General features: G+C 46.3%; 1 protein-coding gene across 6 annotated transcripts in view; it reads left to right on the top strand.

Moving 5' to 3' along the window:
* Nucleotides 1-24,038, top strand: part of LOC139385585 (MAP/microtubule affinity-regulating kinase 4-like) — a 56,330-nt gene that overhangs the window by 2,744 nt on the left and 29,548 nt on the right. For all 6 annotated transcript variants that reach the window (XM_071130768.1, XM_071130767.1, XM_071130769.1 and 3 more), the window contains exons 2-3: nt 11,686-11,883; nt 14,461-14,514. In XM_071130768.1, the coding sequence (XP_070986869.1) occupies nt 11,686-11,883; nt 14,461-14,514 (252 nt within the window). The remainder of the gene's footprint in view (nt 1-11,685; nt 11,884-14,460; nt 14,515-24,038) is intronic.

Below are 24,038 nucleotides of genomic sequence, written 5' to 3'. Positions count from 1 at the left end.
ATTTTTTAAATTTACCCCCTTTTCATGGTATCCAATTGTTAGTAGTTACTATCTTGTCTCATCGCTACAACTCCCGTACAGGCTCAGGAGAGACGAAGGTTGAAAGCCATGCGTCCTCCGAAACACAACCCAACTGCTTCTTTAACACAGCGCGCAGCCAACCTGGAAGCCAGCCGCACCAATGTGTCGGAGGAAACACCATGGCAACCTGGTTAGCGTGCACTGCGCCCGGCCCGCCACAGGAGTCACTGGTGCGCGATGAGACAAGGATATCCCTACCAGCCGAACCCTCCCTAACCCGGGCGACGCTAGGCCAATTGTGCGTCGCACCACGGACCTCCCGGTCGCGGCCGGCTGCGCGAACCCAGAGTCTCTGGTGGCACAGCTAGCACTGTAATGCAGTGCCCTAGACCACTGCACCACCCAGGAGGCCCTGACAAAAGCATTATTATACAGGTGGATATATCAGAGAAGAATAGGGTCTGTCTCATCCCAGACACCGACCCACTCCCAATTCGCATAGCGTCCCAACAGATCCTCAGATGACGCAATCTCAATTGCACTTCACACTGCCCTCTCCCACCTGGACAAGAGGGGAAATAACTATGTGAGAATGCTGTTGATAGACTACAGCTCAGTATTCAACACCTTGGGTCCCCTCCAAGCTCATCACAAAGCTGGGGACCCAGGGACTGAACACCTTCCTCTTTAACTAGATCCTGGACTTCCTGACGGGTAGGCCCCAGGTGGTGAGGGTAGGCAACAACACCTCTGCCATGACAACAACCTCTCCCTCAACGTCAGACCAAGGAGCTAATCATGGACTACAGGAGAAAGAGGGGAGAGCACACCCCCCATCCTCATCGACGGGACTGTAGTGAAGCGGGTCGAGAGCTACAAGTTCCTTGGTGTCCACATCACTAAGGACTTGACAGGGTACACACACACACAGTTGTGAAGAGGGCACTACAGCGCCTTTCCCCCCTCAGGAGGCTAAAAAGATTTCGCATGGATCCTCGGATCCCTACAGCTGCACCATCGAGAGCATCTTTGCCTCGCTGCATCACCACTTGGTATGGAAAATGCACCACCCTTGACCACAAAGTGCTACAGATGGTGGTGCGGACAGTCCAATACATCACTGGAGCAGAGCTCCTTGCCATCCATGACCTTTATATCAGGTGGTGTCCCAGCCATTCAAGCCATAGACTGTTTACTCTGCAACCTTCCGGCAAATGGTACCAGAGCATTGGCTCTCAGAACAACAGGCTCCGAGACTGCATCTACCCCCAAGCCATAAGACTGCTAAATAGCCATAAGACTGCTAAACACACACATACACACACACAGACGCTCGCGTACACATACACACACACGCTCGCACACACATACCGACACAACACAAACATACATACATACATACATACACACACACACACACATACACATACACACATACATACATACATACAGGCACTTTTAGACTCATCATTTGCTGCTGCTACTCTGTTCTTTATTTGACTTTTATTATTATCTATCCTGATGCCTCGTCACTTTACCCTGCCTTCATGTACATATCTAGCTCAAATACCTCGTACCCCTGCACATAGATCTGGTCTTGGTACTCCCTGTATATAGCTCCACATTGATCTGGTACTGGTACTCCCTGTATATAGCTCCACATAGATCTGGTACTGGTACTCCCTGTATATAGCTCCATTCTTGTGTATTTTATTCCTCTAGTGTTAATATTTTTATTTGTCTTATATTTTTTAGTTCTGCATCATTGGGAAGGGCTTGGTAGCAAACATTTCACAGTTAAGTCTACACCTGTTGTATTTGGCGCATGTGACAATAACCTTTTTATTTTATTTGACTTAAATATTGTCATTGTGACACTGCTAAACTACTTATTATTATTATTATTATTATTAATTTTTTACTTTTACCCCTTTTTCTCCCCAATTTCGTGATATCCAAATGGTAGTTACAGTCTTGTCCCATCGCTGCAACTCCCCTACAGACTCGGGAGAGGCGAAGGTCGAGAGCCATGCGTCCCCCAAAACACAACCCTGTAAAGCCACACTGCTTCTTGATACACTGTTAGCTTAACCAGGAAGCCAGCCACACTAATGTTTCGGAGGAAACACCGTCCAGCTGGCGATCGAGGTCAGCTTTCAGGTGCTTGGCCTGCCACAAGGAGTCACTACAGCACGATGGGACAAGAAAATCCCGTCCGGCCAAACCATCCCCTAACCCAGACGACGCTGGTCCGATTGTGCGCCGCCTCATGGGTCTCACGGTCGCGGCCGGCTGCGATACAGCTTGGGATCGAACCTGGGTCTGTAGTGATGCCACACTGTTAAACTTGATTACCTTTACAGCACAGATCATCAAATGAGCAGACTCCTCTCATCACACCTCATGTTTTTGATATGGTCAAAATGTTTCTACACTGAGACAATACTATACTATCCCCAAATGAGCATCTTAAAGTTTCAATGCAGATGTTTTTAATCTCCATATCAAATCATTTTTGGGTAAAAATTAAGTACCTTACTGTGATTGTTTTGAATTACAATAGTCAAAAAGAAACACAAATAGCTTCTTAGCAAAGAGCAATTTCTCATTCAAGAATTTTGATAGAACTGTCTGTGAGTGGTTTGTGGGGAAGGGATAACTGAAAACTAGCTCTTATTGGCAGAGTGGTTTGGAACTCTCTTTCATATGATTAACTCATCTATTAACTAATTTACCACATGGTGATGTCACCAGGCAGGCCAACACTCGATCCCAGCAAAACAGGCTGAAATTTTAGACAGACGTTTCAAACAGCTCTTACGCTAAAAGGGCATTATCATTTTCACAGATTCACAGTGTTATTCCAACCTCATGGTGTGGGTATATACATTACACAGGAAAAACATTTGGTATGCTGCACTGGCCGTTTAACAAAAAACACATGTTGGTGGTCCTTTATGTGGCAGAAATGTTGCAGGCCAGGGATCAAAATGATTGACCTGCTCTTGGAGTCAACTGGGTCAAACGTTCCTTTTTGTTTGAAATCTCTCAATGGAAACTTAGGGGTCTTTCGCTTCCCAGTCCACTTCCCTCCAAACCCGAGATCTATGCTGAGAGAAAAGTAGGTGGCATAACACAAGAAAGTTCACACCGGTCTCCTCCTATCACGTTGCTTGCGCCGTACCTCCGAGAAGGACCCATCTGTAATTAAAATGATTTTAGATTGTATCGTCTTCCTCGGTCTCGTTCCCTGGGACAGCCTGGGGGACAGCCTGGGGGACAGCCTGGGACAGCCTGGGGGACAGCCTGGGGGTGTGTGGGAGAGTGAAAACGTGTTGCATGAAGGTTGACGTAGTGTATCAGGATGTGTGTAAAGTAGGGTGGGATGGGGTTTCAACATGTTTTTAAGATTTTGGTAAGTCATTGTTAACAACAAACCAGACCTGTGAGGCTGTTGGCCTAAAATGCAGAATTTTTTGAACAGGGCTGAGAGTAGCACATTTGTCTCAGTTAACAGTTGATTCAACGACCATTTTCAATATCCACATTCGTTTTTCTGCTAGAATAGATAATAGGCCTACACAGTAAATAGACTACTGACCAGAAGATGACATGTTGTTAACTCCATGTGGGGTTTCACTTTGTTGTGCCCTTGTGTGAGACATCTACCTATATCCTTGTACATCAATCTATGTAAGCCTAATCAATGTAAATCCATGTCTGTAAAGCAAAGGAATTTGGTATGTAGGGCAGGCTAATGATGCTTATTCAAAGGCATATTATCTCCCTATCATCATCATAACTTGAATAATAAACCTAACAACACACATGGTGGCACACATTAGTCATCCAGATTTGAGATTTGCATAATCGCAGTCGCTTCGCACCTCCCGCTCCAGCACGTCCCAGGGATCCAAGTCGTTTTGAGTCAGGCGACTAATGCTGTCTTTGGGCTGGTACAGTTTCGCACCCCCCTGCATTGTGACATCCTCTGTATGCCCCTCTTCTCTCGCTTCAATCAGCACCATCTGGTAGAGTGATCATTACTCTCACTCTCCAGTTGCCCAGCCAGTCCCATGAATGGAGCCCATGTAGGCCCCATTTCTGTTGTTTTGATCAGTACCTTTACTTCCCTCTATACATTTCTTATCCAGCTCAGCTTGCAAATATACAGAGAACGCTCAATACTGTGAACAAACTTTTAGTCATACATTTGGCATATAAATGTTTTGTTTTATTTACCTGTCAATAGTTTGTCCCCTTTGCAAATAATTCACGAGCCTCTATAATGTAACCACATGCAGGTCTGAATGAATTAACAGGTTTTTCTTGGTGGCACAGAACAAAGCCATTGTGTGTCCTTGGATTGATGGATTCATGATTTGGCTGTCTACATGAAAAGGAATCCCATTGAAGATATGCAGGTCACATAGGATTGTTCAGTCTGTTGATTTGCATTGAACAGTACCTTGTATCAATGGTGGGCTATACTTGACCTGCTCATCTTGTTAAAGATGACTATCGTCTAGTAGAAATGAACTTGATATACTCCCATTTATATGACCAAGTAAGCCCAAGTATCAGGCTAGCTTTGGTTGTGTTGAACTGGTTTAGTTGGAAAGCTGTCAGGACAGGAGTCTATTTAAATTGCTTCAAGAACATTCGCACACAGCTCCCTGCTCTGTTACGTAACTGCTGCATTCTGGTGTCACTTTACCTGTGTGTCTCCAGGTCTGAGTGTGGGGCTGGGCGATATATTGCGAAGACCGGTATACTGGTATGGATCCACATTGTTACAATACCATCTATTAAGGTATTTTGATACAGTGCTAAATAAATGCAAAGTTCTACAAATTGGACTACATCACTGTCAATTTTGTCCTAGTTTGGTTGAGTATAAAAAAATCAGAACCGAGAAAGACCAATAAAATCCCTTAGAATTAATGTGTGGCCTTTCTAGTGTCATGCATTACTCATAAAGCCTATTAGGATCTTTTAATATTCAGAAAAATTTAAATACCCTCAAATACCGCCATACCGTGAAAAATATTGTGATATGATATTTTGTCCATATTGTCCAGCCCTAGCTAACTATGTTACCTAGCGATGCATAATATGCTTGTGCCAGCGTTGCAAAATACATTTACACATACATGTTATTCAATCATTGCCATGACAAATGAGCTAGCAACAGCAAGCTAACTAGCTACATTTCCATAAATGTTTAATGCTTTTTGACCTGTCCCCAAATTAATATAATTGGTTCTGAGTTTGTTTTGATATTTCAATCTGCGTGTTCTGATCGCATCTGGTGTGGGAGGAAAAAAATCAACTTGCGCGCAATGGTGCATGCAAACGCATGCACGTGGTCTGGTCAGCATGTAAGACATCTGTTCCACCTGGGGCCTACTGTCGCTTTCCAGAGCGACTAGGCTGCGCTAGAGCATTCCACTCCTGTGTTCGACTGCTACATTTTCATTGAGTTTGAAATAGATTTCAGCTGGATGAATTGAGTGAACATTACAGAAGTGTCACATTCAAGTCAAAAGGTTGTTGTTGGGGGAACTGTTTCAATTTCCACAACTGAAGGGTCACTGTGAAATTGAGCATTGTCTGGATTTGGAAAAAAGGAATGGCCTTTTTGTGGAAAGATTCTTCACCTAAAGTTCATAATTACAAATGATTTAATCTGGATGAATGATTATTGGAAAATGTAAGATTCAGTCCTCATTGAAGACACTACTAGGCTTGTAGCTGTTGATATAGATGGTAGAGTCATTAGTCCTAGTTTAATTTCATGCCTAGTTTCATATTTGTTTTATAGGGGACTCATAGAATATGGTAGGATCTATCCTATTTACAAAACCTACTCAGTCTCACTGCACGGTACTGCTTGTCCTCCCCTGGCCTCGACGTTAAGCATCTGTTGATGTTGGAAACGTCTTCAGCAGAAGGTCAGATAGGCATGTGTTCCATGCGACTCCTGTGTGGGGTTATGACCAGAGCACAATTGCAAAAGTTGAGCAATATGGTAGGCTTACAGTGATAGGCCAGTCTCGTGACAGCATTTTGTTCTGTGAGCAAAGCATCTGGTTTCACACGTTGCATACTGTAGTAAAGTAAAATGAACCTTCCTATTGAAGGCTAATGGCCCTGTCTCTCTGAGCCAGTGCTCCTGTGTTCTTGCTGGTGTTTAGGCTGTTTCTTATGGCAGTGTTGTATAGATGAACTGTGTAGGCTGTGCAGTGCACTGTAAGTGGCTTTGGATAAGAGCATCAGTTAAATTCATTTCAGGCTCCTCAGTTGCATTGATTAGAGAACCTGACTGAGCAGACTGTGTGTTTGGTTTGTGTGTCGGATGAGAGAAAAAGAGACGGATATCTGACACAGCGAGAAATAAGGCAACATAAATAAGCAGAAGTGCTTGCTGGTAAAGTTCAGTTCTCTCTTTTCATCTGTCTCTGTTGATGTGTGTTTGTGTTACTAGCACATGCCTATGTGGGGATTATTAGACCTGTTGCAATGGAAAATTCACTTCAAGGGAAGGAATCCTGTCACCTAATACATCCTAATACATCATGAACAGATTTGTATCTGTAATTTGCTTAGTTTGTATAGAAGCTTATCCTATGAGAGATTTGAAAGTGGGATTGTGTGTGTGGCCATTTTGTTTTGAACGCATTTGTTGAAGTAGTACTGAATGTGGAGGCTTCAGGCACTCCTCAGAGGCAGATTGTTAAGATATTCAAGTTTGACCCTCATTCTCTTCTGCTCTTCATACAAATACTTTTGTGAAAGACTTCTCACCTCTTCTGGTGCTGAGATATACTTAGGATTGAATGATCCTGATGATAGCTTGAGGGGTTATTCTAGTATTATATTGGTTAGGGTATAAGCCCTGAGGGTATGGACCTTTCCTGCTGTAGTGTTCTTTGCCGTTAGCACATGGTCTTCACATTTCAAGGTTTTGTTTGGGCTGCTCATCTGACGCCAAGGTGAGACGTGTGCTGTGGACAACACTGGCTGCAGTGCCTGTGTGTGTCTAGTGTTCTGGAGCCATTATCCGCAGTGGCTTCTCAGCTCTGTTGCTCATGGTTCTGGTAAAACACCAGTGGTAGTTTACAGACTGGACTGACTGAGGAGAGTACATTCAGTCATGAGTCATGCTGTAGAATTCACTGGCAGGCAGCAGAGCAGACTGTCTGGGACACCCAAAGAATAGAGCATGTTAGGTCATTGCTGCAAACTAATCTGCCCTCAATCAACACAACGGTATTTGCCAAAAGATCAATCAATGCTCTGGATTAACGGCAAAGCAGATTTTGTGTGAAAATGTACTGACATGTAACTGCTGTGGAACTAAAAGTCATTGATGGGGATTGATACGGGCAGAAGAAACTATAGTTCACTAGCTCAGTCTGACTTCTGCACGACAGAGCAAAAGATCTGTCACTGTATCTACTAGCTTGGTGCCAGTAAAGTAGCCTAATATTGGTTCAGTCAGGTTCCCTAATGCAGCTGCCTGCCAGTGAATATTGGGATATATGTTTTGGCCAAAGTCTATCAACATTTTTGGACGCTGTCATATTCACACTTTTTACCAAGCTGGATTTCCTTGTCAGCCAGTCCAGGAAACACTGCACAGTTTGATGATGTGACAACGTGGCATGTCACCATGCTCTTCAGGACAGTAAGTGACGCTGGCTAGTGTCAGAACTTCCTGTTGCCCAAGTCCTCTTAGATGGGTGCTAGAGAGGCTATATTTCAAGCATTTATGAACAGAGACATTCCAACCATCCACATTGGTAAGAGGGACATAGATTTTGTCATTGGTAGCAATTCATATGCCATCATATTTTTCTTGAGGTTACAGTGAGATTATGCTCTATGGACAGATCCAGTCTGAGTGAAACACCCATCACAGGCAGAGAGAGTAAGTCTGAGAGGGGGTTGTGGGGTGGAGGGCATTGTGCAAAGACGGAATGCGTGGTGGCGGGATGGTGTAACCCTGACCAATCATCATCCCTCCCCACCCACGTCAGGCAAACTGCACAGCAAAGCTTAGCAGGATGCCTCCTATTGTTTTATTATGCCGCACACTATCCATGTGATCAGAGGCGAACATAGCCCCCAAGCACTGTCCAGCCTTACTCAAAGATGGAAGTGGTTCACATTTGTTTACAGTGGTATGCCCATAGACACAGGTGGTACAGATTGCCATGTAGCCTATCCGAATGATTTATACATGTTAGCACTCATGCTAACCTACGCTTACAGGCTTTTATTGGCCTGTATGCATTTCTTGTAGGTTGCCACACTGACCTAATATCTCAGGGCTGCCCTCACCTTGCCCAGTGATGCACAGGAAACTGAGTGTACCTCCAGGCTGCCATCACATGACTGGGTCTGGACTACTTTCCTCTGAGGGAGGTGAAGCCTTGAGCCTGAAAGTCTTTCTCTATTTTACCAGCTTCTTTTAGAAGGACATGGTTGAGAGCGCCAGAACTTAGACTAGAAACAGGTATAGCATACTTGTTGGGTGTACTGGTGTTCATGTCACTTCCTGTTGCTGTAGTTGTGGGCTATGACACAACCTTTATCTCCTTCTATCTACTTGACTATGACTAAATCTTTTTTGACCCAGCAGCACCTTCCATTTATTTCAGCTGGTTGAATGTTATTTTGTGGAACATTTGAGATTCTATGCATTCCCTATTGTTTACACTCAAACGGATCCAATCTCTCACACTTGATTATTCTGGCCTTTACCCTCCAGGGTTCTCATGGCCCACACAGAACATTGTTGTAGCAACAAACAAGTAAAAATCACAGGCTTATAGTCACTTGTTTTTTGTTGTTGACGTTTTTGTTGTTGTTCAGTTTCACCTCCAAGACTTGTCTTTGACCCTACTCTGTTGGACTGCTACAACATGCATCCTGCGTTGTTTCATTAGAAAAGGTGTGGATTGAAACAATGGACAGTTTGGTTTTAGGAAAACGGTGCAGAAGGAGTTAGAGTTAGAGTATTCCCAGCCGCCCTATGCCAAATGTCTCTCTAGTCTTGCCCCACCCACCTTTCCAGTCTCTCTATGTATGTATCAGCGACACCATCTCGTACTCAGCCCTCTGCCCTCAGCCTTCATCCCTCTATCTGAATGCATTGGCGTGGCAATCGGACGGAGAGAGAGAATCGATGGGATCTCCTTGAAAGGGGAAAATGGAAAGGGGCGGGGGAAAGAGAGAAACCCAGATTGTGAGGTTGGCTGAAAATGAGAGAAATATACCAACACTAGACAAAAGATGGTTGGGCTCGGGTGTGGAGAGGAGAGGGAGCCGAATTGATTTGTTTTTTGGGGAGGGGGAGATGAAGGGGAGGAGGCTAACTTGAGGGCTTGTGACACCCAGCGGGATAGGGATGCAGGCAGGGACAATGGAGCTCGGTTAGAGACGATTCCCAATAGGAGCTCTCCTCCTTCCCTTGGGAGCGAACGAGCGAGGGACACGACATGGGAACAGGTGGATGAGAGGAGTGATAAACCAGACTGGTTGAGGGGGATGGGGGGGTTGAAAGGGCTCTGCCAAGAGTAGTCTGATGCAGCACCAAATGCTCTGTTTCACCTGATGTGCTGATCTGGGGTTAAGGCTTGTGCGCTTGCTTGTGCATTGCACATTTATGGTTGTGTGAGTTGGTGTCTCTGCGTGTTTGTGTTCTTTTAAAAAATAGTTTACTGCAACTCCCCAACGGGCTCGGGAAGGGCAAAGGTCGAGCCATGCGTCCTACGAAACATTACCTGCCAAACTGCGCTTCTTAACACCCGCCCGCTTAACCCGGAAGCCAGCTGCACCAATGTGTCAGAGGAAACACCGTTCAGCTGACGACTGAAGTCATTCTGCAGGCGCCCGGCCCGCCACAAGGAGTTGCTAGAGCTCGATGAGCCATTTAAAGCCCCTCCGGCCAAACCCTCCCCTAACCCAGACGATGCTGGGCCAACTGTGCGCCGCCCCATGAAACTCCCGGTCACGGCCGGTAATGACGTGTGTGCTTTAAAGAAAGACAGTTGGTCTCAGTCAGGCAGCGGGATCTCTCCTGGGAATGAGTGTGCACTATTCTGTCGGAAGGTTATACACTATGTCTTCCCTGTGCTACCCTGGCTGTGGTCTGAAGCTGGGAACTGGTTGTGCTTGGGGATACTGATGAGATTGTGGGCCTCATCCCGCTTGCATCTGTCTTTTTAATCTCACGTCTATCTCTCTGGGTGCATTGAATAGTCCTTTGAGGCTATTCAAAGTTCCTAATGCCTTAAGTGACCTGGGCGTTTTTGACAGGTAGCAAGGAAAACCGCTTTCAGATTTATTGAATGATCAAGGGAAGGACGCTCTATTAGTCCTTACCTACGTTAGTTTGCCAAGGATGAAGAGGAGTATTCTTTGCGGAAGCGTTGTTGATTAATGTTGTCATAGCTCCGTCTAAAGATAATGTCGTGGTTTGACTGTTTAAACTAATTTCGGGATGTTCGCTGAAACGTTGGCGTAACACGATTTATATACCACAAAACACGATCCTCTTCTCGCTTTTCCTTTTCCTACCCACTTTACCTTGAACACTGTGATCTTTTCAAATGAGATCAAGGTAAAATCACTAGGAAAGGAAAAAGGTCACATCTTAGAAACCACCCGAATGCACCCCTCTCCTGCCCTATTCCATTAGGGGCCCCACATGTCCCTTCCCTCACCACACCTCACTTAAATTATTCAGTTGATGAAAAATATTTTAACCTTGTCCCTCCACTTCTCCCTTCCCTCCTCCCTCTCTTTTTCTTAATTCTCCTGCATTGGCACTGTATCCTAAAGTCATTAGTGACACCACGTTGTAAAGTGTAATCTCTCTGAAATGACACTGTTGCTGTGACTCTTATCCAAACTATTCTCAAAATGTCGATAGTTATTTGAAATGATTCTAATAAATGCTGTCATAGATTGTGTTATCCAAACTCTCCATTTATGCTTTGTTGACTTGGAACATGCTCCGATGGGTAACCCAACGAGCCAGGGCTCTGTGTAGGAGGAATGTTGAGCCGTCATGTCGCGTTGGCGTGTGAGCGCAGCTTGCCGTGCGCTACAGTGTGGTGTCGTGCATTCCAGAGCAGATCGATTAGGAGATGCCAAATTGGGCCACGACACTCGTTTCTATTTTATGACCTGAGGAGCATGCGTGTGAAGAATGCCAGCAATGTGGGGTGGAATGAGATTAGCTGCCTTCCTTGGCTTCCACAGGCCTCATGAGCCACTGCTAACCCATACGTGTTAATGTGCTAGCTAGCTTGGCGCTACTCAGTATTTACTATCAGCCCAATAGCGTTCTCTAATCCCATCAACAGGTTTTTCTCAACCGACACTGATGCATTACTCAAGGCCACTCAACAATCGACATGAACAATTCCATTACACAAAACCATTACAAATGTTGCCTTTGGTAGTTTCCGATGTGTAGACATTTGGGGGTTCTAGATCACCAGAATTTCTTAGATGATGTGTGCTTAAATCACTTGTATGTGTTCTAGAATCATCTATTGGCCCAGAATGTGATTTCACGCCATTGATGTCAAGATGCGATGCAACTAGATTGTTTTGCATTGTGTTTATGACCCCTGTCTCTTTTCCCAGCATACCTCTCTCTCGACGAGCCGCTCTGAGAAAAGCACCGGTTGGTCGAGCAGATCACTCGGAGCACGATGCCGGAACTCTATCGCCTCATGTTCGGACGAGCAGCCGCACATCGGCAACTACCGTCTGCTCAAGACCATCGGCAAGGGCAACTTCGCCAAGGTCAAGCTGGCCAGGCACATCTTGACGGGCAAAGAGGTGAGACTGGACTGGGCTGGGGGGCTGGAGGTATGGATGGGCTAGACTGAGGGGTGAGACTGGACTGGGCTGGAGGTGTGGATGGGCTAGACTGAGGGGTGAGACTGGACTGGGCTGGGGGGCTGGAGGTGTGGATGGGCTAGACTGAGGGGTGAGACTGGACTGGGCTGGAGGTGTGGATGGGCTAGACTGAGGGGTGAGGCTGGACTGGGCAGGTGGTGTGGAGGTGTGGATGGGCTAGACTGAGGGGTGAGACTGGACTGGGCTGGGGGGCTGGAGGTGTGGATGGGCTAGACTGAGGGGTGAGGCTGGACTGGGCTGGAGGTGTGGATGGGCTAGACTGAGGGGTGAGGCTGGACTGGGCTGGTGGTGTGGAGGTGTGGATGGGCTAGACTGAGGGGTGAGACTGGACTGGGCTGGTGGTGTGGATGGGCTAGACTGAGGGGTGAGACTGGACTGGAGGTGTGGATGGGCTAGACTGAGGGGTGAGACTTTACTGGGCTGGAGGTGTGGATGGGCTAGACTGAGGGGTGAGACTGGACTGGGCTGGAGGTGTGGATGGGCTAGACTGAGGGGTGAGACTGGACTGGGCTGGAGGTGTGGGTGGGCTAGACTGAGGGGTGAGACTGGACTGGGCTGGAGGTGTGGATGGGCTAGACTGAGGGGTGAGACTTTACTGGGCTGGAGGTGTGGATGGGCTAGACTGAGGGGTGAGACTGGACTGGGCTGGAGGTGTGGATGGGCTAGACTGAGGGGTGAGACTGGACTGGGCTGGAGGTGTGGGTGGGCTAGACTGAGGGGTGAGACTGGACTGGGCTGGAGGTGTGGATGGGCTAGACTGAGGGGTGAGACTGGACTGGGCTGGAGGTGTGGGTGGGCTAGACTGAGGGGTGAGACTGGACTGGGCTGGAGGTGTGGATGGGCTAGACTGAGGTGAGGCTGGACTGGGCTGGGGGGCTGGAGGTGTGGATGGGCTAGACTGAGAGGTGAGGCTGGACTGGGCTGGAGGTGTGGGTGGGCTAGACTGAGAGGTGAGGCTGGACTGGGCTGGAGGTGTGGATGGGCTAGACTGAGGGGTGAGGCTGGACTGGGCTGGTGGTGTGGAGGTGTGGATGGGCTAGACTGAGGGGTGAGACTGGACTGGGCTGGTGGTGTGGATGGGCTAGACTGAGGGGTGAGACTGGACTGGGCTGGAGGTGTGGATGGGCTAGACTGAGGGGTGAGACTTTACTGGGCTGGAGGTGTGGATGGGCTAGACTGAGGGGTGAGACTGGACTGGGCTGGAGGTGTGGATGGGCTAGACTGAGGGGTGAGACTGGACTGGGCTGGAGGTGTGGGTGGGCTAGACTGAGGGGTGAGACTGGACTGGGCTGGAGGTGTGGATGGGCTAGACTGAGGGGTGAGACTTTACTGGGCTGGAGGTGTGGATGGGCTAGACTGAGGGGTGAGACTGGACTGGGCTGGAGGTGTGGATGGGCTAGACTGAGGGGTGAGACTGGACTGGGCTGGAGGTGTGGGTGGGCTAGACTGAGGGGTGAGACTGGACTGGGCTGGAGGTGTGGATGGGCTAGACTGAGGGGTGAGACTGGACTGGGCTGGAGGTGTGGGTGGGCTAGACTGAGGGGTGAGACTGGACTGGGCTGGAGGTGTGGATGGGCTAGACTGGGGGGTGAGGCTGGACTGGGCTGGGGGGCTGGAGGTGTGGATGGGCTAGACTGAGAGGTGAGGCTGGACTGGGCTGGAGGTGTGGGTGGGCTAGACTGAGAGGTGAGGCTGGACTGGGCTGGGGGGCTGGAGGTGTGGATGGGCTAGACTGAGGGATAAGGCTGGACTGGGCTGGGGGGCTGGAGGTGTGGATGGGCTAGACTGAGGGGTAAGGCTGGATTGGGCTGGGGGGCTGGAGGTGTGGATGGGCTAGACTGAGGGGTAAGGCTGGATTGGGCTGTGGAGCTAGAGGTGTGGATGGGCTAGACTGAGGGGTGAGGCTGGACTGGGCTGGGTGGCTGGTGGTGTGGATGGGCTAAACTGAGGGGTGAGGCTGGGGTAGAGAAGTGGGTACTTGACTGAAGAATGAGGTTAGGCTGGTAGGAATAGTGCACACGGCCAATGAGGTTTGTAATAGGCCATTTGACGGGCTGGTTGTGATGAGAGCCTGGAACATATGGGGTGGATGGATGGTCGTTGTAGTTTTAGAGATTATCCCTTACATTTTGGACAGAACAAGACTGGGTTTGTTCTAGTCTGTCATGACTTTTAAGGCCTGTGTAGTTGTAAACATAATTTAACGTTAGCCCAAGTCATGACCCACGTTTTTAGGTGTATAATTACACAGGATTGCCATAAAGTTCAACCTAATGACATGGAATGGGATCATTTGGAGGGCAGTGTTTAGTGAACCATTACAGTCCTAGTCTCACTCACACTTTGACCGAGACAAATCACGCTGTTCAGCCATTTATGGGGCCTTATGACCTGTTGGTTTGTTTTGGAGTTTGAGCTTTGAGATCTACTAATGCTCTTGAATATGTCACTGTTTTGGTATCACTGATCGTAATGATTTGTCTCTCGCCGTTTCAGGTTGCAATAAAGATCATTGACAAAAACCAGCTCAACCCGACCAGCCTACAGAAGGTGAGTGCTGTTGTGTGGTTGTCATGAGAAACAGTTTGGAGATGCAATGATTAAAATTCTTATCCGGCAACGAGGCCTAACAAAGCATGCAACGTCACACAGTTTTGCAAGACACAAACAGCATCAAGAGGCATTGAGAACCATTCTCTTCATGACATTTGAGATAATGATGGTTACCTTGAATGTAACAGCTTGAATGTAACCTTCCTAACGTCATGGTTTTTGTTTTGATATTGACTATATTATGCTGACCTGCACTCTGTCTGCACTCTGTTCTGACACAGCTGATAACTTTCTCACCTAGGCTACTATCTAGGCTAAACACCTAGGCTAATATCAATATACAGTGACAGGAAGTGGACTCCTGTGTGATTGTTTTGGTGGACATTTGGCCAGTGAGATGATGCAATGGCCTAACCTTTGACCTCATTCTAAGTTCTAGGAGGCTTATAGTGTCTGGGATGTTTTGATGGTTTTATTGTGGTACTTGCTATCCAGAATCCTTGGGGTGTCCCTACCCCGTTGAAATTTAAAATGGTTAAGGTTAGTGTTATGGTTGGGGTAAGGCAGGGATTCCCAAACTCGGTCCTTGGGACCCCAAGGGGTGCACGTTGAAATAATCAACTAACATCAAGCTTTGATCATTTGAATCGGCTGTGTAGTGTTAGGACAAAAAACTAAAATGTGCACCCCTTGGGCTCCTGAGGACCGAGTTTGGGAAACACTGGGGTAGGTGTCAGGGTTTAGGGTAGGGACAACGTAAGGATCCCGGATTGCACCAATAATTTTGCTGCATACATACCAGTGATTTCAGGGCCAGTTAAAGGGGAAGTTCAGGATTTTACCATTTGGATTTGAGATGGTTCCTAACCGTGAAAGTAGTCTATTTCTCAGATATAGGAGAAACTGTTATCCATTGAGGATGTAGCGATTCACATGTGGCACCTTCAGCATTCTAATGCTAAAATGGCTTGCAAAAAAAACCAAATAAAAAGTAATCTACTAGAGACACAACTCTGATCTGGCTATACCTGCTGATTGTTCAGGTTCACCATCAGCAATAGTTTTGGTAGTTTTGCTTTAAACAATCAGTGTATATGGTCATTTATTTTATATACAGGGTAAAGTTGATAATTTCATAACAAGGACAGCAATCACATGTGCGAGGCGCACTGCATGGCTGAAGCGAGAGGAGAGGAGAGGAGAAGAGAAGATCTCTCCATAAAATCTTCCAAACGGTCAAAACCATTAGATTTTGAGATGGGGGTGACATCCAAAGTTGTGCTATATATTCATTGGCTATGTCATAGCTAATTTGTAAACAAAAAATATTGATACATTACTAACTAAAAGACTTAAACTGCAAAAATGACAAGTTAATTAGTAGGTGATGGTGATTTCAGAACCATAGTGCGGGGACAAAAAACAGTCTACATTGCCCCAATAATCTGATAGTGGTAGTGGGGTGGTAGATGCCCAGGTCTCCCTTATGGCACTGCTCAGGTGCTCATAGACAGACGTCATTTACACACCACACAAACACACATTCTCTAATCGCACCCAATCGTTTCAAACCAAAACATGTCGTTCCTGGATCGTAGTCCATGTATTTAGATGCGTATTGAATCTTCTTAAAAGGGAAATATGCACATCCCTATAATCCATAGCTCTGTTTTCTCTAAACAGCCATTACAAACTTCAGCTAGCTTTAGCCACCACTAGCTACAAATCCATGGGAGTGATGGGGCAATGATTTTGGAACATTGACAACTATGCAATGATAATGTTGCTGTCCATAGGCCTACATGATAGAGAGAACTGTAGGAAGGTGCTGCTGTATCATGTGTTGCCCCTCAGTGGAACTAAGTGGATTTTTATTTAAGCATGGAGCGATGCACATAACTGTCCAGTGTGCTCAGAGATCATGGGCAGACGGAGCCTATGTATAGATACATTGCATAAAGAAGCTGTAATCAGATTAGTATGCTGGCCCGACCTCGTATGACTGTAGTAGGCTTTCTTCAGACAAAACCAATGGAGGACAGAGACATATATTGAATTGTGTATGTATGTCCCTCCTCATTTTGAGGCAATTGAACAGCAGACCTGAGCTTGGTTTGACCACACATCATACAGGCTTATTCCCATGGTGCGTCCCTTTTGTACCATATTCCCTAAAGTGCATTCGGAAAGTATTCAGACCCCTTGACTTTTTCCACATTTTGTTACATTACAGCCTTATTCTAAAATGGATTAAAAAATAAATAATCCTCATCAATCTACACATAATACCTCATAATGACAAAGCGAAAACAGTTTTTTTTAAATGTATTAAAAATAAAAGACAGAAATACCTTATTTACATAAGTATTCAGACTCGAAATTGAGCTCCGGTGCATCCTGTTTCCATTGATCATCCTTGAGATGTTTCTACTACTTGATTGGAGTTGACCTGTGGTGAATTCAATTGATTAGACATAATTTAGAAAGGCACACACCTGTCTATATAAGGTCCCACAGTTGACAATACATGTCCTTTGCAAAAAACAAAGCCATGAGGACGAAGGAATTGTCTGTAGAGCTCCGAGACAGGATTGTGTCAAGGCACAGACCTGGAGAAAGGTAACAAAAATGTCTGCAGCATTGAAGGTCCCCAAGAACACAGTGGGCTCCATCATTCTTAAATGGAAGAAGTTTGGAACCACCGAGACTCCTCCTAGAGCTGGCCACCTGGCCAAACTAAGCAATCGGGGGAGAAGCGCCTTGGTCAGGGAGGTGACCAACAACCCAATGGTCACTCTGACAGAGCTCCAGAGTTCCTCTGTGGAAATGGGAGAACCTTCCAGAAGGACAACCATCTCTGCAGCACTCCACCAATCAGGCCTTTATGGTAGAGCGGCCAGACGGAAGCCACTCCTCAGTAAAAGGCACATGACAGCCCGCTTGGAGTTTGCCAAAAGGCACCTAAAGGACTCAGACCATGAGAAACAAGATTCTCTGTTCTGATGAAACTAAGATTGAACTCTTTGGCCTGAATGCTAAGGGTCAAGTCTGCTCCAGAGTAATCAGGACCACAGACTAGGGCGAAGTTTCACCTTCCAACAGGACAACGACCCTAAGCACACAGCCAAGACAACGCAGAATGGCTTTGGGACAGGTCTCTGACTGTCCTTAAGTGACCCAGCCATAGCCCGGACTTGAACCCGATCAAACATCTCTGGAGAGACCTGAAAATAGCTGTGCAGTGATGCTCCCCATCCAACCTGACAGAACTTGAGAGGATCTGCAGAAAAGAATGGGAGAAACTCCCCAAATCAAGGTGTGCCAAGCTTGTAGCATCATACCCAAGAAAGCTTGAGGCTGTAATCCATGCCAAAGGTGTTTCGACAAAGTACTGAGTAAAGAGTCTGAATACTTATGTGAATGGGATATTTCATTTTTTTATTTTTAAGAAATTTTCAAACATTTCTAAACAGTTTTTGCTTTGTCTTTATGGAGTATTGTGTTTAGATTTGATGAGGGAAAACACCGATATAATCAATTTTAGAATAAGGCTGTAACGTAACAACATGCAGAAAAAATTGAAGGGGTCTGAATGCTTTCCGAATGCACTGTATAGTGCACTATATAGGGAATAGGGTGCCAATTGAGACGCTACTCCAGTCACTCATCATAATCAGTCCAGTTGCTACTGAGGGTCCATACGTGCTGATGAGCATGGTGAGTCATTCACACCTTCCATGTGAGAATTGATGCAGATGACATCACACTCATGCTTCCCTGTTGCTAGGCAAACCTGTTTTGATCAACCATCTTCTCACAGACTTCTGACGAGGTGATCTTTGTCTGTTGCACATATTCGGACCAAACCGTCATCTGTTGACCAAACTTTAGCCTCGTTGTGCTTCCACCCTGTCAGCACAACAGGAGCAGGCTCTTACTTAGGACAATTTAATCAATTTTAAACACACAGCTATCGATTGTTGTGGCTCTGTGTAAGGTATACAGCCGCGGATACAGATATGGCTGCCACCAGCCACTGCAAATTATACTGTTCACAATTAGTTAGCTACTATCGCTTTGCAGACATCCTGTAAGGTTAACATATTTGTAGACTTTTTGTTGCAAGAAACTCCTGTCTTCAAGTTTTCAGTGATCAAGTGGCCACCATAGGGTTAAATAGGTTTCGATTAGCATATCCATTTCAAAGTAGTTATATACTGTAGCCATTGATTCCTGAAGAATATATCTTATAAATGCCGGCTGGTCCATGTATGCGTCCCAAATGGCACCCTGTTCCCTATATAGTGCACTACTTTTGTTGGGAATAGAGGGCCAATAACAATGCACCCCCAGCGTTGAGTGGTTGCCTGGTGGGGACTGGGGATGGATGCAGGCAGGGAGGGAGGGAGGGGGACGGGGGCAGTTTGTGATCTCTGCATGCTGAGGTACACTGGTGGATGGATACTGCTGCAGTAGCGCAACGGGCAGACGGTTGTCCTGTCAGCACTATTCTCCTCCCATTCAGGACACACTAGACCAGAGCACCAGGTGACTCTCTCTCTCTCTCTCTCTCTCTCTCTATCTCGTTTTGCAACACTCCCCTGTCCCACCCTGTCGTTTTTTCGCCCTCCCGCTCTCATCGCACACTCTGACCTCCTCTCTATTAGTCACCTGCCCCACTTTATTCCTACTTTATTTATTGTCTCTATTCTTCTCTCATCGCCTCTCTTCAGGCGATGCAGGGTAACCACAGATGTACTCTCTGGTGTCTCTCTGGAGGCTGGGGCCCCACAGTAGCTAGCGTCCCACATCCAAGTGGCGGCAGGTGATTTAAGGGCCCAGGCTCCGCCCCCTCCCAGCCAGCTGCCATGCTGCAGTACTCTTGGGGTAATCTGGTTGCATTTTGCAGGCTTTAATCTGACAGTGACAGCAGGGCTGTAGCAGCAATGCTCCATGTTGGCCCACCGCCCCCCAAACTCACTCACTCTCCCTCTAATCCCATTTGTGGCTGCATGGGGGATCCCCGGCATGTGGGGATCCCCGGATCCCCACACACACACACAGTGTATTTTCCCAGCAGCTTCAGCATGGTCCACAGAGCCATGAGCAGGACAGACACTTGCGCCCATCCTTTAACAAGCGCTCCATGTATCTGAAACAACCCCAACCACTTACTAACCCATGCCTATCTCATATCCCTAAATACTAACCCCCCATGTCTCATCTACCTCTCCCCTTTCAACCTCCCACCCCCTAATGTCTCCTTCTTACCCCACCCCTCACTCTACCTCTCACTCATTCCCCTTCCCAACCTCTGACCTATTCCACACCAGGCCCTTTAACTTTAAACCCCGATATCCATCTCTCAGTGATAGGCCTCCACCTCCATGTCTCCACCCACCCCATCCTTCACGTCACTTCTGTCCCTCACACCTCACCCACCCTTCAGCCTCTCTGTACCCCCATTCACCTCATCTTCCATCTCTCTCTCTGGTCTTTATTTATTTTATTTAACCTTTATCTGGATGATGTCAAGATTTTCTCAAGCTTTATCATGAGCGTGTGTGTGTGTGTGTGTGTGGGGGGGGGTGTGTAATCCTTGACCATGTAGGGCCCCTTCAAGAGTCTGGTGCTACTTTAAGAACCAAAAGGGATTCGGGAGGCAGCCATCCGGCGCTGGGAGAGGGATGCAGGCAGGGACGAGGCGGGAGGGGTTGTTATCCCTCTATCAGGCCCCTTCAGTTAGGAGCAGCATTCCAGACAGACGAACAATGGGGACAGCCGAACCTAGAGGGAGTGGGGGCATCCAGGGGGCCAGGGTACTGGAGCTGGGATCCTGAGAAAGCAAGCGACCATGAGATGAGGCAGAACCAAAGAGCATAGACAGAGTGTGTGTGTGTGTGTGTTGTAGAGAAAGGGATATTTTATTTGTATTTATTTTATTTATTTAACCAGGCAAGTCAGTTAAGATGAAATTCTTATTTACAATGACGGCCTACCCCGGCCAAACCCAGACGACGCTGGGCCAATTGTGCACCGCATTATGGGACTCCCAATCACGGCCAGATGTGATGCAGCCTAGAATCGAACCAGGGACTGCAGTGACGCCTCTAGCACTGAGATGCAGTGCCTTAGACCGCTGCGCCACTCGAGATAAGGACGCTGCCTGACAGTATGTTTGTGTATCAGAGGGTAGTGTGTATCATTAAGATATTAAAGGAATGAATACAGAGGGGGGCGGGATATTTCCCCACACTGTTGAAGGATGATGGGAAGAGAGGTTTTCATTCTGTTCTTCCAGGGGTCAGAATATGTGCAGTAATCCAGTTTATGAATTGCTGCCCATAGAGTGTGTCCCAGATGGCACCCTATTCCCATCAGAAAGTATTCATGCCCCTTGACTTTTTCCACACTTTGTTGTGTTACAGCCTGAATTTAAAATGGATTCAATTGAGATTTGGTGTCACTGGCCTACACGCAATACCCCATAATGTCAGAGTGGGTTTTATGTTTTTTCAAAATTGTTACAAATTAATAAAAATATGAAAAACTGAAATGTCTGGAGTCAATAATTATTCAACCCCTTTGTTATTGCAAGCCTAAATAAGTTCAGGAGTAAACGTTTGCTTAACAAGTCACGTAGTAAGTTGCATGGACTCACTGTGTGTGCAATAACAGTGTTTAACATGATTTTTGAATGACTACCTCATCTCTGTACCCCAGACAATTATCTGTAAGATCTTTTAGTCGAGCAGTGAATTTCATACATAGATTCAACCACAAAGACCAGGGAGGTATTCCAATACCTCACGAAGAAGGGCACCTATTGGTAGATGAAAAAAAGAAAGGCTGGCATTTAATATCCCTTTGAGCATGGTGAAGTTATTAGTTACACTTTGGATGGTGTATCAATACACCCAGACAGACACAGGCGTCCTTCCTAACTCAGTTGTCGGAGAGGAAGGAAATCGCTTAGCGATTTTACCGTGAGGCCAATGGTGACTTTAAAACTGAGGATGGATCAGCAACATTGTAGTTACTACACAATACCAACCTAATTGACAGAGTGAAAAAAGGAAGCCTCTACAGAATAACAATATTCCAAAACATGTATCCTGTTTGCAACAAGGCACTATAGTAAAACTGAATTTAAAAAATGTGGCATAGACATTAACTTTGTCCTGAATAGAAAGTGTTATGTTTGGGGCAAATCCAATTCAACACATCACTGAGTACCACTCTTCATATTTTCAAGCATGGTGGTGGCTGCATCATGTTATGGGTATGATTGTTATCGTTGTCATTGTCATTTTTTTTGTGGATAAAAATAAACTGAATAGAGCTAAGCACAGGCAAAACACCAGAGGAAACCTGGTTCAGTCTGCTTTCCAAAAGACACTGGGAGACAACTTCACCTTTCAGCAGGACAATAACCTAAAACACAAGGCCAAATATACACTGGAGTTGCTTACCAAGACGACATCGAATGTTCCTGGGTGGCCTAGTTACAGTTTTGACTTAAATTGGATTGAAAATCTATGGCAAGACTTGAAAATGACCATCTAGCAACAACCAACTTGACAGCTTGAATAATATAAAAATGATGTGCAAGTATTGCAAAATCCAGGTTTGCAAAGCTCTTAGAGACTTACCAGAAAGACGCACAGTTGTAATTTATGACTAAGGTGATTCTAACATGTATTGACTCGGGGGTGTGAATACTTATGTAAATGGGATAGTTCTGTGTTTCATTTTCAATAAATTAGCAAACATTTCTGAAAACATGTTTTAACTTTTTCATTATGGGGTATTGGGTGTAGATAGGTGAGGGGAAAAAAGTAAATTTAATCAGTTTAGAATTCAGTCTGTAACACAACAAAATGTGGAATAAGTCAAGGGGTATGAAAACTTTCTGAAAGCACTGTAGTACACTACTTTTGACCAGAGCTCTACGGGAATAGGGTGCCATTTTGGGATGCAGACATGGACTGTGGTGTCTTTTCTGTTTGGGATCTATTGATTGTTGTTGCTACCCTTTACAGGAAACAATTGAAATCCGTTGCTGTAGTTCTGGATAGTCATGTGACTTGAATGAGTTTAATGGCTTCTTGCCAAACAAGGTTGTACTACCTCATGCTCTGTGTAGATTTTAATCTGTCTGTAAGGGGTGCGTAACTGGTGGCAGGGAAGTCAGACGCAGGAGAGCAGAACTAGGTAATAGCCGGAGCAGTTTAATAGCAAAACCAACGGCATAAAGAAATAACCAACATGGGTACAAAACCTGACGCGCACCAGGTAACATGTGCACAAGGACTTACAACAAACAATTCCACACAAAGACATGGGGGGGAACAGAGGGTTAAACACACAACAATTAATGAGGGAAATGAAAACCAGGTGTGTAGGAAAACAAGACAAAACAAATGGAAAATGAAAAGTGGATCGACGATGGCTAGAAGACCGGTGACGCCGAGCGTCGCCAGAACAACGAGAGGAACCGACTTCGGTGGAAGTCGTAACAGTCAGCTTCTCAGTGTTACAGTTACATTATAGGACATCTAGTCCTAAACTATGGTCAAATAATCTATATAATAAGCTGAAATAAACTATTGCTTATTATTACCGTCCGTGAATCATCCAAACACTTAAATGAAAAGTGAATCTAAGTGTGTGCGATCTTAAACTGAAGGTATATTTTATGGAATTATGCTATACCAATTTGGCCACATACAGTCACCAATGTGTGTTTGAACTTTGAACCCAATCTACCCTCATGCATGTGGGTGCTACACAGGGCAAACCCAAATCCGGATGGAAGCACCTGTAGGCTCCCGAGTGGCACTGCGGTCTAAGGCACTGCATCTCAGTGCTAGAGGCGTGACTACAGACCCTGGTTTGATTCCAGGCTGAATCACAACCGGCCGTGATTGGGAGTCCCATAGGGTGGTGCACAATTGGCCTAGCGTCGTCTGGGTTAGCCCGGGGTAGGCCGTCATTGTAAATAAGAATTTGTTCTTAACTGACTTGCCTACTTAAATAAAGATTAAATACATTTTAACAATTGTCCTGGCCCCTAGGCACCCCTCACCTGAGCCCTGGCCCCTGGGGCTGCTGGCCAGACAGATGTTGTTGATGCATTATTGGTTCACAAGACACCTTGGAAACCAGACAGTCCCAACCAGGCCCATTGTATTCTCAGGCCCTTCCTTCCAAAGTGACTGTGTGGTTTTAGATGGGCTTGTAACAAGGTCTCTGTTGAGGGGCCATGTTGACAACAGCCGGGGCCTTGGAACGCCCCTCACCACAGTGTCCAACATGAATGGCCTCTCCTCTGCATAATCACACCCCCTTTCCCAGAGGAGCAGCCTGGGTCCCACAGGGACATTAAGGGGGGCTGGGGTGTGTGTGGAGAGGTTTAGAGCAGGGACAGAGGGGTGGAGGAGTATTCTATTGGTGGGGTTGGGGTTAGAGACAGTAGGCTGTGGCACTTGCATCAGATGTTATTGTTTATGCAGGGAGAG

This window comes from Oncorhynchus clarkii, chromosome 27 (genome assembly GCF_045791955.1).
Source record: "Oncorhynchus clarkii lewisi isolate Uvic-CL-2024 chromosome 27, UVic_Ocla_1.0, whole genome shotgun sequence".
Classification (NCBI taxonomy): Eukaryota; Metazoa; Chordata; class Actinopteri; order Salmoniformes; family Salmonidae; genus Oncorhynchus; species Oncorhynchus clarkii.
Note: the sequence above shows the minus strand (reverse complement) of the source record. Positions and strands in the feature narration are given on the sequence as shown.